The sequence below is a fragment of the Salvelinus alpinus genome, chromosome 3 (genome assembly GCF_045679555.1).
Source record: "Salvelinus alpinus chromosome 3, SLU_Salpinus.1, whole genome shotgun sequence".
NCBI lineage: Eukaryota > Metazoa > Chordata > Actinopteri > Salmoniformes > Salmonidae > Salvelinus > Salvelinus alpinus.
Window position 1 is genome coordinate 8566743 of NC_092088.1, and position 14618 is coordinate 8581360.

At 41.7% G+C, this 14618-nt stretch overlaps 1 protein-coding gene across 1 annotated transcript in view; it reads left to right on the forward strand.

Annotated features, from left to right (window-relative positions):
• The window catches only part of mcu (mitochondrial calcium uniporter), a 142214-nt gene that overhangs the window by 57542 nt on the left and 70054 nt on the right, over positions 1–14618 (forward strand). The window contains exon 2 of the mRNA XM_071391371.1: positions 14166–14264. Coding sequence (XP_071247472.1) covers positions 14166–14264 — 99 coding nt within the window. The remainder of the gene's footprint in view (positions 1–14165; positions 14265–14618) is intronic.

Here is a 14618-nt window from a genome sequence, read left to right on the forward strand (position 1 = left end):
AACCCCGTCGTCTCTTTCACTTCTGACACAAAACCCCGTCGTCTCTTTCACTTCTCATATTCTATGCTTCTTCTCTATCATTTATTTAATATCTCAATGTTCAAAATGTCCAATTCAACAACATGTATCACATGTACTTAGTCATCTCCAGTTATGTCTGCAGCGAGAGAACACTGTTCATCTGACATTGTGCTGCCAAGGTTTTTACTTACACCTGTCTTGTCTTCTCAGATCCTTCGGGCAAGATTAATAGCTAGGGTGTCTGTAGCAACGGTTAATGTATTTTAGTGATGTGGACACCGAGGAATTTGAAGCTCTCGACCCGCTCCACTACAGCCCCGTCGATGTGAATGGGGTCGTTGGATTGGAGATTGGAGGACAAATAAAAAATACTCTTCAGTCACTCATATCCAGCCTGTTCCTCTAGTCTTGCACCTTGGTTGGACTGCCTTCAAGGGAGATGTTCCTAGCCACTGTGCTTCTGCCTCTGCATTGCTAGCTCTTTGGGGTTTGAGGCTGGGTATACATGTATGTAAAGCACTTTGACATATGCTGATGTGAAAACGGCTTTATAAATACATGTGATTGATTGATTGACTGTCAGGTAGCTAGCTACAGTATACCGTCTTTCTCCTTAAGTCTAGTTGATGAAGAGCAGAAGCAGGTGTCTATCCATGAGGAATTGGGAGTCATCTAAGGCCCTTTTCAGTGTCTAAGGAGGTAGCTAGATGTGGTGTCTGGGTTGTTGTTGTGCACATCTACCAGAAGCAGCTGGGCCCTGACGGTCCGCTGGGATATGCTATTCAACAGAAATAGCCTGGGCTGTCCCTCGATGCAAGGCCACTGTCCCTCGATGCAAGGCCACTGTCCCTCGATGCAAGGCCACTGTCCTAGAGTTGATAGTTTATGAAACCAACAAATGACAGTGGCACTCGGCTGGACGAAATGGTCAAAATATCAAATCACAATATTTTTCCATTTTTGATCCTATGATGGTATTTGGTGGTATTTTATGTCTAAATATGCTTAAGTTGTAATTATGAGTAGGTCAGGACCCTAAGGTGACAACACATGATTAAAATGGGTCCCTCTCCATTCTGATTGTTTTATACCGTTCAAACTAACTTAAACTCAAAATCTTTTTCAGAGTTGAAATACATTTCTGCACTTTTGTTATCACTTCCACACGGTGCCACGCAGGGCTGCATGATAGAAATCGGCAAAACAATCTAGACCTAGTTTATTGATTTAACTTTTAGAAACATGGAAATAGAATGATTATTGTAATTCAATAGTCGTAATATAGTGGGCAGCACTTTTTTAAATACATTGTTGCTTGACATCACAACAAATGAATAACCCAGGGAGGTATTATTGTGACAGGGTAGGAACCAAAGTGTTGGTCAGAATTGAAAAAACAATACACTTTTCGGTATTGACTGTATTGATAAACCATCCCGTGGCTATTTCCAAATACTCCGGTGTACGGTATATACGGTATACCGCCCGAGCCTAGTTAGGTGAACATCATTTCATTGAAACACCGTTGATTCAACCAGTGTTTGGCCAGTGGGAATTGATCCAAACGATAAAAGATCAAACTATGAAAATCGTCTTCTAGGATCGCATGGAAACTTGTTTTGTTGACATTCGGGGGTCTAGTGCTGAACGATTAGTGCTTTTTGAGTTCCTTTTCGGGTTAGATTATAACCTTTAAAAATATATATTAACCTTAAATGCATTATGTGGGTTGAATGCTGTAACAACATCGAATAAAACTATGAATAAAAGTCCCATGATGGTGGTGACTGTCCATTACTGCTCATCACTTATTAACCATCATTTATTCAAATCACTTTACTTTAATACTATATTTCAGTTGTTGTGTTTATTACGTTTGTTTTGTTTGATAACCTTAATATTTCATTCCAACTCATAATCTCATCTCTATAGAGCTGTTGTCTATGCTGTCTGACAAAAATCAGTATTTTAGTATTTCTTCAAAGTAAATAAAGCATACTTTTATGACTGCCGAGTACCAACTATCAATCACTTAGATCATGTATTTTCAGATAGAGATACTGCTCTCTCTCTCTATCCCTCTTGATTGCACATTCTTCTGTCTCTTTTATGTAGCAGGTGTAAAAGAAACACATACCGGAGAAGTAAGGTGCGCAATGGATTATGGTCACTGTAGTTAATTATCACGTTTTCTGTGCTACAGTATGTTGAATGTTGGCCTGTTGGAAACTACAACTCCCTACTATATCAACAGTTTGGGCGGATCTGATTTATCTCTAGAGAAACTGCCTTGCAATGTGCACATTTGAGCTCACAGGAAGAAATAAGAACCGAAGTTGGTTAATTAGTTATTTTAAACTTATTTTGGTTAATGTTCAGCATTATTGGGATCACGTCCTCAAACCAGCTGGTTGTTTTGATCTGGTGTTGGAATCTTTCTATTTAAGGAACGTTCCATGACACCACTTTTACCTATGGGACAGACTACTCTGATCTTAAAGTGATAGTCCACTTTTACCTATGGGACAGTTAGTACTTAAACCTGAAGTATTTTCATCTAGTTTGAAGATGTTCCTATCACTGCTAAGATGATTTTGTAACCAATAGATGTTGAAGAGACAGCCAGACAGGAAGTCTCTGTGGTAGTAGAGGTTAATGTAGATGTTGAAGAGACAGCCAGACAGGAAGTCTCTGTGGTAGTAGAGGTTAATGTAGATGTTGAAGAGACAGCCAGACAGGAAGTCTCTGTGGTAGTAGAGGTTCATATAGATGTTGAAGAGACAGCCAGACAGGAAGTCTCTGTGGTAGTAGAGGTTCATGTAGATGTTAAAGAGACAGCCAGACAGGAAGTCTCTGTGGTAGTAGAGGTTCATGTAGATGTTAAAGAGACAGCCAGACAGGAAGTCTCTGTGGTATTAGAGGTTCATGTAGATGTTAAAGAGACAGCCAGACAGGAAGTCTCTGTGGTATTAGAGGTTCATGTAGATGTTGAAGAGACAGGAAGTCTCTGTGGTGTAGTAGAGGTTCATATAGATGTTGAAGAGACAGCCAGACAGGAAGTCTCTGTGGTAGAGGTTCATATAGATGTTGAAGAGACAGCCAGACAGGAAGTCTCTGTGGTAGAGGTTCATATAGATGTTGAAGAGACAGCCAGACAGGAAGTCTCTGTGGTAGAGGTTCATATACAGTGGGGAGAACAAGTATTTGATACACTGACAATTTTGCAGGTTTTCCTACTTACAAAGCATGTAGAGGTCTAATTTTTATCATAGGTACACTTCAACTGTGAGAGACGGAATCTAAAACAAAAATCCAGAAAATCACATTGTATGATTTTTAAGTAATTAATTTGCATTTTATTGCATGACATAAGTATTTGATACATCAGAAAAGCAGAACTGAATATTTGGTACAGAAACCTTAGTTTGCAATTACAGAGATCATACGTTTCCTGTAGTTCTTGACCAGGTTTGCACACACTGCAGCAGGGATTTTGGCCCACTCCTCCATACAGACCTTCTCCAGATCCTTCAGGTTTCGGGGCTGTCGCTGGGCAATACGGACTTTCGGCTCCCTCCAAAGATTTTCTATTGGGTTCAGGTCTGGAGACTGGCTAGGCCACTCCAGGACCTTGAGATGCTTCTTACGGAGCCACTCCTTAGTTGCCCTGGCTGTGTGTTTCAGGTCGTTGTCATGCTGGAAGACCCAGCCACGACCCATCTTCAATGCTCTTACTGAGGGAAGGAGGTTGTTGGTCAAGATCTCGCGATACATGGCCCCATCCATCCTCCCCTCAATACGGTGCAGTCGTCCTGTCCCCTTTGCAGAAAAGCATCCCCAAAGAATGATGTTTCCACCTCCATGCTTCACGGTTGGGATGGTGTTCTTGGGGTTGTACTCATCCTTCTATTCCTCCAAACACGGCGAGTGGAGTTTAGAGCAAAAAGCTCTATTTTTGTCTCATCAGACCACATGACCTTCTCCCATTCCTCCTCTGGATCATCCAGATGGTCATTGGCAAACTTCAGACGGGCCTGGACATGCGCTGGCTTGAGCAGGGGGACCTTGCGTGCGCTGCAGGATTTTAATCCATGACGGCGTAGTGTGTTACTAATGGTTTTCTTTGAGACTGTGGTCCCAGCTCTCTTCAGGTCATTGACCAGGTCCTGCCGTGTAGTTCTGGGCTGATCCCTCACATTCCTCATGATCATTGATGCCCCACGAGGTGAGATCTTGCATGGAGCCCCAGACCGAGGGTGATTGACCGTCATCTTGAACTTCTTCCATTTTCTAATAATTGTGCCAACAGTTGTTGCCTTCTCACCAAGCTGCTTGGCTATTGTCCTGTAGCCCATCCCAGCCTTGTACAGGTCTACAATTTATCCCTGATGTCCTTACACAGCTCTCTGGTCTTGGCCATTGTGGAGAGGTTGGAGTCTGTTTGATTGAGTGTGTGGACAGGTGTCTTTTATACAGGTAACGAGTTCAAACAGGTGCAGTTAATACAGGTAATGAGTGGAGAACAGGAGGGCTTCTTAAAGAAAAACTAACAGGTCTGTGAGAGCCGGAATTCTTACTGGTTGGTAGGTGATCAAATACTTATGTCATGCAATAAAATGCAAATTAATTACTTAAAAATCATACAATGTGATTTTCTGGATTTTTGTTTTAGATTCCGTCTCTCACAGTTGAAGTGTACCTATGATAAAAATGACAGACCTCTACATGCTTTGTAAGTAGGAAAACCTGCAAAATCGGCAGTGTATCAAATACTTGTTCTCCCCACTGTAGATGTTGAAGAGACAGGAAGTCTCTGTGGTAGTAGAGGTTCATATAGATGAGTGGGTTTTGCTCAGTCAGAAAGGTTAGAACAGGGGTGTCCAACAAAAAGCCGCAGGTCCGGGAGCAGTGAAATATTGGAGTATTTGGATAGCAGAGTATTTCTTGTGGATTTTGACAGCAAGGCAATTTAACCAATTTTGGAAGGCAGCTCTCCGGACAGCTCTCCGGTGAAGACTGAAAGTTGCCCCCAGGCAAAAAGAGTTTGATACCCCAAAGAGTGGTCAGAGCAGGACCGGAGGGTTAGTTCATAGGGGCCGGTTTGTCCCTGTTGTGTGTGTCTGTAAGTGGAGTCTAATAACTGCCATCAAAGTTGAGTGGCTAAGTGGGGTGATCAGAAGTGCCCTGTCGTTAGGGCGATAGTGGCCTCGGCGACAAACTGTTGTGGCCTCTTGTCAACAGTGGTGCACAGGCCCATCTAATCTGAAGAAGAGTGTGTGTGTGTTCGTGCTGCTTGCATATTTTCACACACTCCTTCCCCCTTTACGGTGTTAGGTGATATGTTCTCTCCCCCCTCTCTCTCTCCCTCCCCCCTCTCTCTCCCTTCCCCCTCTCTCTCGCCCTACCCCTCTCTCTCTCTCTGCCCTACCCCCCCCCCTCTCTCTCTCCCTACCCCCCTCTCTCTCTCTCCTTTCTCTCTCTCTCTCCTTCCCCCCTCTCTCTCTCTCTCTCTCTCCTTCCCCCCTCTCTCTGGTGTGATGTACAGTACTTAGCCTCGGTGTGATATTAGTTGAGTTGGAAGACTGACTGACCTGTTGACTGACTGTTGACTGGCCGGTTGACTGGCCGGTTGACTGGCCGGTTGACTGGCCGGTTGACTGACCGGTTGACTGACCGGTTGACTGACCGGTTGACTGACCGGTTGACTGGCTGGTTAACTGACCGTTTGACTGACTGCCTGACCGGTAAACAGTGACTGACTGACTGACTGGTTGACTGACTGACTGACTGACTGACCAGTAGACTGGTAGACAGACTGACCAGTAGACTGGTAGACAGACTGACTGACCGGTAGACTGGTAGACAGACTGACTGACTGGTAGACTGGTAGACAGACTGACTGACCGGTAGACTGGTAGACAGACTGACTGACCGGTAGACTGGTAGACAGACTGACTGACCGGTAGACTGGTAGACAGACTGACTGACTGATCGGTAGACAGACTGACTGACTGACCGGTAGACCGGTAGACAGACTGACTGACTGACCAGTAGATATATAGATCAGTAGACACAGTTGAAGTCGGAAGTTTACATACACTTAGGTTGGAGTCATTAAAACTCGTTTTTCAACCACTCCACAAATTTCTTGTTAACAAACTATAGTTTTGGCAAGTCGATTAGGACATCTACTTTGTGCATGACACAAGTCATTTTTCCAACAATTGTGTGGGTGTGCTTTGCTGCAGGAGGGACTGGTGCACTTCACAAAATAGATGGCATCATGAGGCAGGAAAATTATGTGGATATATTGAAGTAACATCTCAAGACATCAGTCAGGAAGTTTAAGCTTGGTCGCAAATGGACAATGACCCCAAGCATACTTCCAAAGTTGTGGCAAAATGGCTTAAGGACAACAAAGTCAAGGTATCAAAGCCCTGACCTCAATCCCATAGAAAATTTGTGGGCAGAACTGAAAAAGCGTGTGCAAGCAAGGAGGCCGACAAACCTGACTCCGTTACACCAGTTCTGTCAGGAGGAATGGGCCAAAATTCACCCAACTTATTGTGGGAAGCTTGTGGAAGGCTACCCAAAACGTTTCACCCAAGTTAAACAATTTAAAGGCAATGCTACCAAATACTAATTGAGAGTATGTAAACTTCTGACCCACTGGGAATGTGATGAAAGAAATAAAAGCTGAGATAAATAATTCTCTCTACTATTATTCTGACATTTCACATTCTTAAAATAAAGTGGTGATCCTAACTGACCTAAAACAGGGGATTTTTACGAGGTTTAATTGTCAGCAATTTTGAAAAACCGAGTTTAAATGTATTTGGCCAAGGTGTATGTAAACTTCCGACTTTAACTGTAGATAGAGAGATAGATCAGTAGGTAGATAGATAGATACATCGGTCGGTAGGTAGGTAGGTAGGTAGGTAGGTAGGTCGATCGGTAGATAGGTAGGTAGGTAGATAGGTAGGTAGCTCGATCGGTAGGTAGGTAGGTAGCTCGATCGGTAGATAGGTAGGTAGGTAGCTCGATCGGTAGATAGGTAGATCGATCAGTAGATAGGTAGTTAGGTAGGTAGGTCGATCAGTAGATAGATAGATGGATCAGTAGATAGATAGATGGATCAGTAAATAGATAGATGGATCAGTAGATAGATAGATAGATAGATGGATCAGTAAATAGATAGATAGATAGATCAGTAAATAGATAGATAGATAGATCAGTAAATAGATAGATAGATAGATCAGTAGATGGGTAGATGGATCAGTAGATAGATAGATAGATGGATCAGTAGATAGATAGATGGATCAGTAGATAGATAGATGGATCAGTAGATAGATAGATGGATCAGTAGATAGATAGATGGATCAGTAGATAGATAGATAGATAGATCAATCAGTGGATAGATAGATAGATGGATCAGTAGATAGATAGATAGATGGATCAGTAGATAGATAGATAGATGGATCAGTAGATAGATAGATAGATATATGGATGGATCAGTAAATAGATAGATGGATCAGTAGATAGATAGATAGATGGATCAGTAAATAGATAGATAGATGGATCAGTAGATCGATAGATGGATCAGTAGATAGATAGATAGATGGATCAGTAGATAGATAGATGGATCAGTAGATAGATAGATAGATACACCCTACTAGAATCCGAAGTCAAATGTCTACTGTTTGCTGATGATCTGGTGCTTCTGTCACCAACCAAGGAGGGCCTACAGCAGCACCTAGATCTTCTGCACAGATTCTGTCAGACCTGGGCCCTGACAGTAAATCTCAGTAAGACCAAAATAATGGTGTTCCAAAAAAGGTCCAGTCACCAGGACCACAAATTCCATCTAGACACCGTTGCCCTAGAGCACACAAAAAACTATACATACCTCGGCCTAAACATCAGCACCACAGGTAACTTCCACAAAGCTGTGAACGATCTGAGAGACAAGGCAAGAAGGGCCTTCTATGCCATCAAAAGGAACATAAATTTCAACATACCAATTAGGATCTGGCTAAAAATACTTGAATCAGTCATAGAGCCCATTGCCCTTTATGGTTGTGAGGTCTGGGGTCCGCTCACCAACCAAGATTTCACAAAATGGGACAAACACCAAATTGAGACTCTGCATGCAGAATTCTGCAAAAATATCCTCCGTGTACAACGTAGAACACCAAATAATGCATGCAGAGCAGAATTAGGCCGATACCCACTAATTATCAAAATCCAGAAAAGAGCCGTTAAATTCTACAACCACCTAAAAGGAAGCGATTCCCAAACCTTCCATAACAAAGCCATCACCTACAGAGAGATGAACCTGGAGAAGAGTCCCCTAAGCAAGCTGGTCCTAGGGCTCTGTTCACAAACACAAACACACCCCACAGAGCCCCAGGACAACAGCACAATTAGACCCAACCAAATCATGAGAAAACAAAAAGATAATTACTTGACACATTGGAAAGAATTAACAAAAAAACAGAGCAAACTAGAATGCTATTTGGCCCTAAACAGAGAGTACACAGTGGCAGAATACCTGACCACTGTGACTGACCCAAACTTAAGGAAAGCTTTGACTATGTACAGACTCAGTGAGCATAGCCTTGCTATTGAGAAAGGCCGCCGTAGGCAGACATGGCTCTCAAGAGAAGACAGGCTATGTGCACACTGCCCACAAAATGAGGTGGAAACTGAGCTGCACTTCCTAACCTCCTGCCCAATGTATGACCATATTAGAGAGACATATTTCCCTCAGATTACACAGATCCACAAAGAATTCGAAAACAAATCCAATTTTGATAAACTCCCATATCTACTGGGTGAAATTCCACAGTGTGCCATCACAGCAGCAAGATTTGTGACCTGTTGCCACAAGAAAAGGGCAACCAGTGAAGAACAAACACCACTGTAAATACAACCCATATTTATGTTTATTTATTTTAACTTGTGTGCTTTAACCATTTGTACATTGTTACAACACTGCATATATATAATATGACATTTGTAATGTCTTTATTGTTTTGAAACTTCTGTATGTGTAATGTTTACTGTTCATTTTTATTGTTTATTTGACTTTTGTATATTACCTACCTCACTTGCTTTGGCAATGTTAACACATGTTTCCCATGCCAATAAAGCCCCTTGAATTGAATTGAATTGAATAGATGGATCAGTATATAGATAGATGGATCAGTAGATAGATAGATGGATCAGTAGATAGATAGATGGATCAGTAGATAGATAGATAGATCAGTAGATAGATAGATGGATCAGTAGATAGATAGATGGATCAGTAGATAGATAGATAGATAGATGGATCAGTATATAGATAGATGGATCAGTAGATAGATAGATGGATCAGTAGATAGATAGATGATAGATAGGCTATACTAAAACTCTTTAACATCGTCCTTAGCTCTGGCATCTTCCCCAATATTTGGAACCAAGGACTGATCACCCCAATCCACAAAAGTGGAGACAAATTTGACCCCAATAACTACCGTGGAATATGCGTCAACAGTAACCTTGGGAAAATACTCTGCATTATCATTAACAGCAGACTCGTACATTTCCTCAATGAAAACAATGTACTGAGCAAATGTCAAATTGGCTTTTTACCAAATTACCGTACAACAGACCATGTATTCACCCTACACACCCTAATTGACAACCAAACAAACCAAAACAAAGGCAAAGTCTTCTCATGCTTTGTTGATTTCAAAAAAGCCTTCGACTCAATTTGGCATGAGGGTCTGCTATACAAATTGATGGAAAGTGGTGTTGGGGGTAAAACATACGACATTATAAAATCCATGTACACAAACAACAAGTGTGCGGTTAAAATTGGCAAAAAACACACACATTTCTTCACACAGGGTCGTGGGGTGAGACAGGGATGCAGCTTAAGCCCCACCCTCTTCAACATATATATCAACGAATTGGCGCGGGCACTAGAACAGTCTGCAGCACCCGGTCTCACCCTACTAGAATCCGAAGTCAAATGTCTACTGTTTGCTGATGATCTGGTGCTTCTGTCACCAACCAAGGAGGGCCTACAGCAGCACCTAGATCTTCTGCACAGATTCTGTCAGACCTGGGCCCTGACAGTAAATCTCAGTAAGACCAAAATAATGGTGTTCCAAAAAAGGTCCAGTCACCAGGACCACAAATTCCATCTAGACACCGTTGCCCTAGAGCACACAAAAAACTATACATACCTCGGCCTAAACATCAGCACCACAGGTAACTTCCACAAAGCTGTGAACGATCTGAGAGACAAGGCAAGAAGGGCCTTCTATGCCATCAAAAGGAACATAAATTTCAACATACCAATTAGGATCTGGCTAAAAATACTTGAATCAGTCATAGAGCCCATTGCCCTTTATGGTTGTGAGGTCTGGGGTCCGCTCACCAACCAAGATTTCACAAAATGGGACAAACACCAAATTGAGACTCTGCATGCAGAATTCTGCAAAAATATCCTCCGTGTACAACGTAGAACACCAAATAATGCATGCAGAGCAGAATTAGGCCGATACCCACTAATTATCAAAATCCAGAAAAGAGCCGTTAAATTCTACAACCACCTAAAAGGAAGCGATTCCCAAACCTTCCATAACAAAGCCATCACCTACAGAGAGATGAACCTGGAGAAGAGTCCCCTAAGCAAGCTGGTCCTAGGGCTCTGTTCACAAACACAAACACACCCCACAGAGCCCCAGGACAACAGCACAATTAGACCCAACCAAATCATGAGAAAACAAAAAGATAATTACTTGACACATTGGAAAGAATTAACAAAAAAACAGAGCAAACTAGAATGCTATTTGGCCCTAAACAGAGAGTACACAGTGGCAGAATACCTGACCACTGTGACTGACCCAAACTTAAGGAAAGCTTTGACTATGTACAGACTCAGTGAGCATAGCCTTGCTATTGAGAAAGGCCGCCGTAGGCAGACATGGCTCTCAAGAGAAGACAGGCTATGTGCACACTGCCCACAAAATGAGGTGGAAACTGAGCTGCACTTCCTAACCTCCTGCCCAATGTATGACCATATTAGAGAGACATATTTCCCTCAGATTACACAGATCCACAAAGAATTCGAAAACAAATCCAATTTTGATAAACTCCCATATCTACTGGGTGAAATTCCACAGTGTGCCATCACAGCAGCAAGATTTGTGACCTGTTGCCACAAGAAAAGGGCAACCAGTGAAGAACAAACACCACTGTAAATACAACCCATATTTATGTTTATTTATTTTAACTTGTGTGCTTTAACCATTTGTACATTGTTACAACACTGCATATATATAATATGACATTTGTAATGTCTTTATTGTTTTGAAACTTCTGTATGTGTAATGTTTACTGTTCATTTTTATTGTTTATTTGACTTTTGTATATTACCTACCTCACTTGCTTTGGCAATGTTAACACATGTTTCCCATGCCAATAAAGCCCCTTGAATTGAATTGAATTGAATAGATGGATCAGTAGATAGATAGATAGATGGATCAGTAGATAGATAGATGGATCAGTAGATAGATAGATGGATCAGTAGATAGATAGATGGATCAGTAGATAGATGGATCAGTAGATAGATAGATAGATAGATGGATCAGTAGATGGATAGATAGATAGATGGATCATTAGATAGATAGATGGATCAGTAGATAGATGGATCAGTAGATAGATAGATAGATGGATCAGTAGATAGATAGATAGATAGATGGATCAGTAGATAGATAGATAGATGGATCAGTAGATAGATAGATAGATGGATCAGTAGATAGATAGATAGATGGATCAGTAGATAGATAGATAGATGGATCAATAGATAGATAGATAGATGGATCAGTAGATAGATAGATGGATCAGTAGATAGATAGATGGATCAGTAGATAGATAGATGGATCAGTAGATAGATCAGTAGATAGATAGATAGATAGATAGATAGATAGATAGATAGATGGATCAGTAGATAGATAGATGGATCAGTAGATAGATAGATGGATCAGTAGATAGATAGATAGTTGGATCAGTAGATAGATAGATAGATAGATGGATCAGTAGATAGATAGATAGATAGATAGATGGATGGATCAGTAGATAGATGGATCAGTAGATAGATAGATAAAGGCCGCCGTAGGCAGACATGGCTCTCAAGAGAAGACAGGCTATGTGCACACTGCCCACAAAATGAGGTGGAAACTGAGCTGCACTTCCTAACCTCCTGCCCAATGTATGACCATATTAGAGAGACATATTTCCCTCAGATTACACAGATCCACAAAGAATTCGAAAACAAATCCAATTTTGATAAACTCCCATATCTACTGGGTGAAATTCCACAGTGTGCCATCACAGCAGCAAGATTTGTGACCTGTTGCCACAAGAAAAGGGCAACCAGTGAAGAACAAACACCACTGTAAATACAACCCATATTTATGTTTATTTATTTTAACTTGTGTGCTTTAACCATTTGTACATTGTTACAACACTGCATATATATAATATGACATTTGTAATGTCTTTATTGTTTTGAAACTTCTGTATGTGTAATGTTTACTGTTCATTTTTATTGTTTATTTGACTTTTGTATATTACCTACCTCACTTGCTTTGGCAATGTTAACACATGTTTCCCATGCCAATAAAGCCCCTTGAATTGAATTGAATTGAATAGATCAGTAGATAGATAGATAGATGGATCAGTAGATAGATAGATAGATAGATATAGGTAGGTCGGTAGGTAGATAGATAGTAAATGTAAACGTTACTAATCCTGTCCTGGATTTCTGCAGGCTCAGACACTCTTTCATCACTGAGTGACAGCTGTGTGTGTTCATCGCCTCGATCCCTTCCCTAGTCCCTGCTCTACAGAGGGAGTTGCTCTGTTGATATATTTATATATTTATTTATATATTTATATATTTATACACACTACTTTTACCCATGACCTCATATGTGGTTTTAAAATGGGAAGTGGTTTTAAAATGGGAAGTGGTTTTAAAATGGGAAGTGGTTTTAAAATGGGAAGTGGTTTTAAAATGGGAAGTGGTTTTAAAATGAGGTTGTCTGCTCATTGAAATGACTGCTTTACAGTAGATACAGCTCTTATATACTTCATACTTATACCTCTTATATACTCCTCTCATATGTAGAATAGAACAGCCTACCACCACTTATGTCTGACACCGTGACACACTTCCTGTGTGGGAATCAGTTTAACGTCAAGTGTAGTTCTCTGAATGTGTCAGTTTAATGTTGTGGGCTTTGATATCTGCATCGAATATGTTTATCTTTGGAAAGGATGTACATATTTGTTGGAGGCATTTTGGTACATAGTACGGCCTAGGGCTGCCACCAATGACCGTATAACCATGTAACCAACGGTTTTGGATGAAGACCGTCATGAAAATGAAACAACCATCATATCTGTAAAGAAATAAAAACTAAAAACAGCTGAATGAAGACGGGACGGGCAGGAAACTTAGTTGCCCCTTGCTGAAACAAGCATGGTGTTGTGTCAAATGATAGAGTGGGCTTAGATGGGTACACTTCCTGCTTTTACTTCCTGCCTTCACTTCCTGTGGGTACATTCGCAATGGCTGCCAGTCCACCCATTATGCCATCACTGACTTGAATGGGGACACCTGTTCTATTCTTTCTGTTTCTATGGCAGCACATGCAGTCAGGAGCAGAGGAGAAAATATGCCTAAAAAATATATAAAACATTTGCTATTCGAATAGTTAAGGTGACTGCGGTCATTTGGCTAGCTAATTACTGTCAACAAAATTCCATGACCATGACGGCCCTAAGCACCACCACTAACCTGGGGTGACAGGAAGTGGTTGGGAAGCTTTTATGGTTTGGTTTTACTTAGTCCTCTTCATCCCGGGTGGGACAGACGCACTGATCTAACGGTTCTGTCACTGTTTTGACGGGTTCTGTCACTGTTTTGACATGTTCTGTCACTGTTCTGACAGTTCTGTCATTGTTCTAACGGTTCTGTCACTGTTCTAAGGGTTCTGTCACTGTTCTGACGGTTCGTTCTGTCACTGTTTTGACGGCTGGTTGGTTCTGTCACGGTCCTGACTTGTTCTCTCCTCTCCCCCCATCAGGACCAGCCTGTCAGGAGAGCACATGGTCTGCGGTCAGCCTCCCGCTCTGCACTGTTCACCCAGCCTCCCACCAGCCTCTCAACCGCCCTCTCAACCCAGGTTAGTAGTACTGCTGGGTGGGTGTGACGTGAGAGTGTGTGTGTGTGTGTGTGTGCGGTGTGTTTCAGTGAGTAATGGTGTGTGTGTGTGTGTGTGTGTGTGAGACATGAGAGTGTGTGTGACGTGAGAGTGTGTGTGTTTCAGTGAGTAATGGTGTGTGTGTGACATGTCGTGTCCGCTGTCTAATCTACTGTAAGAAACAGAGAGAATCTTACTGACTCTCATCTACTTCTGAGTGGATTAGAGTCAGAATGCTAGCTGGGATACCTCTCTGTAGACATCAGATGTCTCTAGGCCTCCATTAGAGTCAGAATGGAGAGGCCTCGCTAGCTGGGATGTCTCTTTGAGGACATC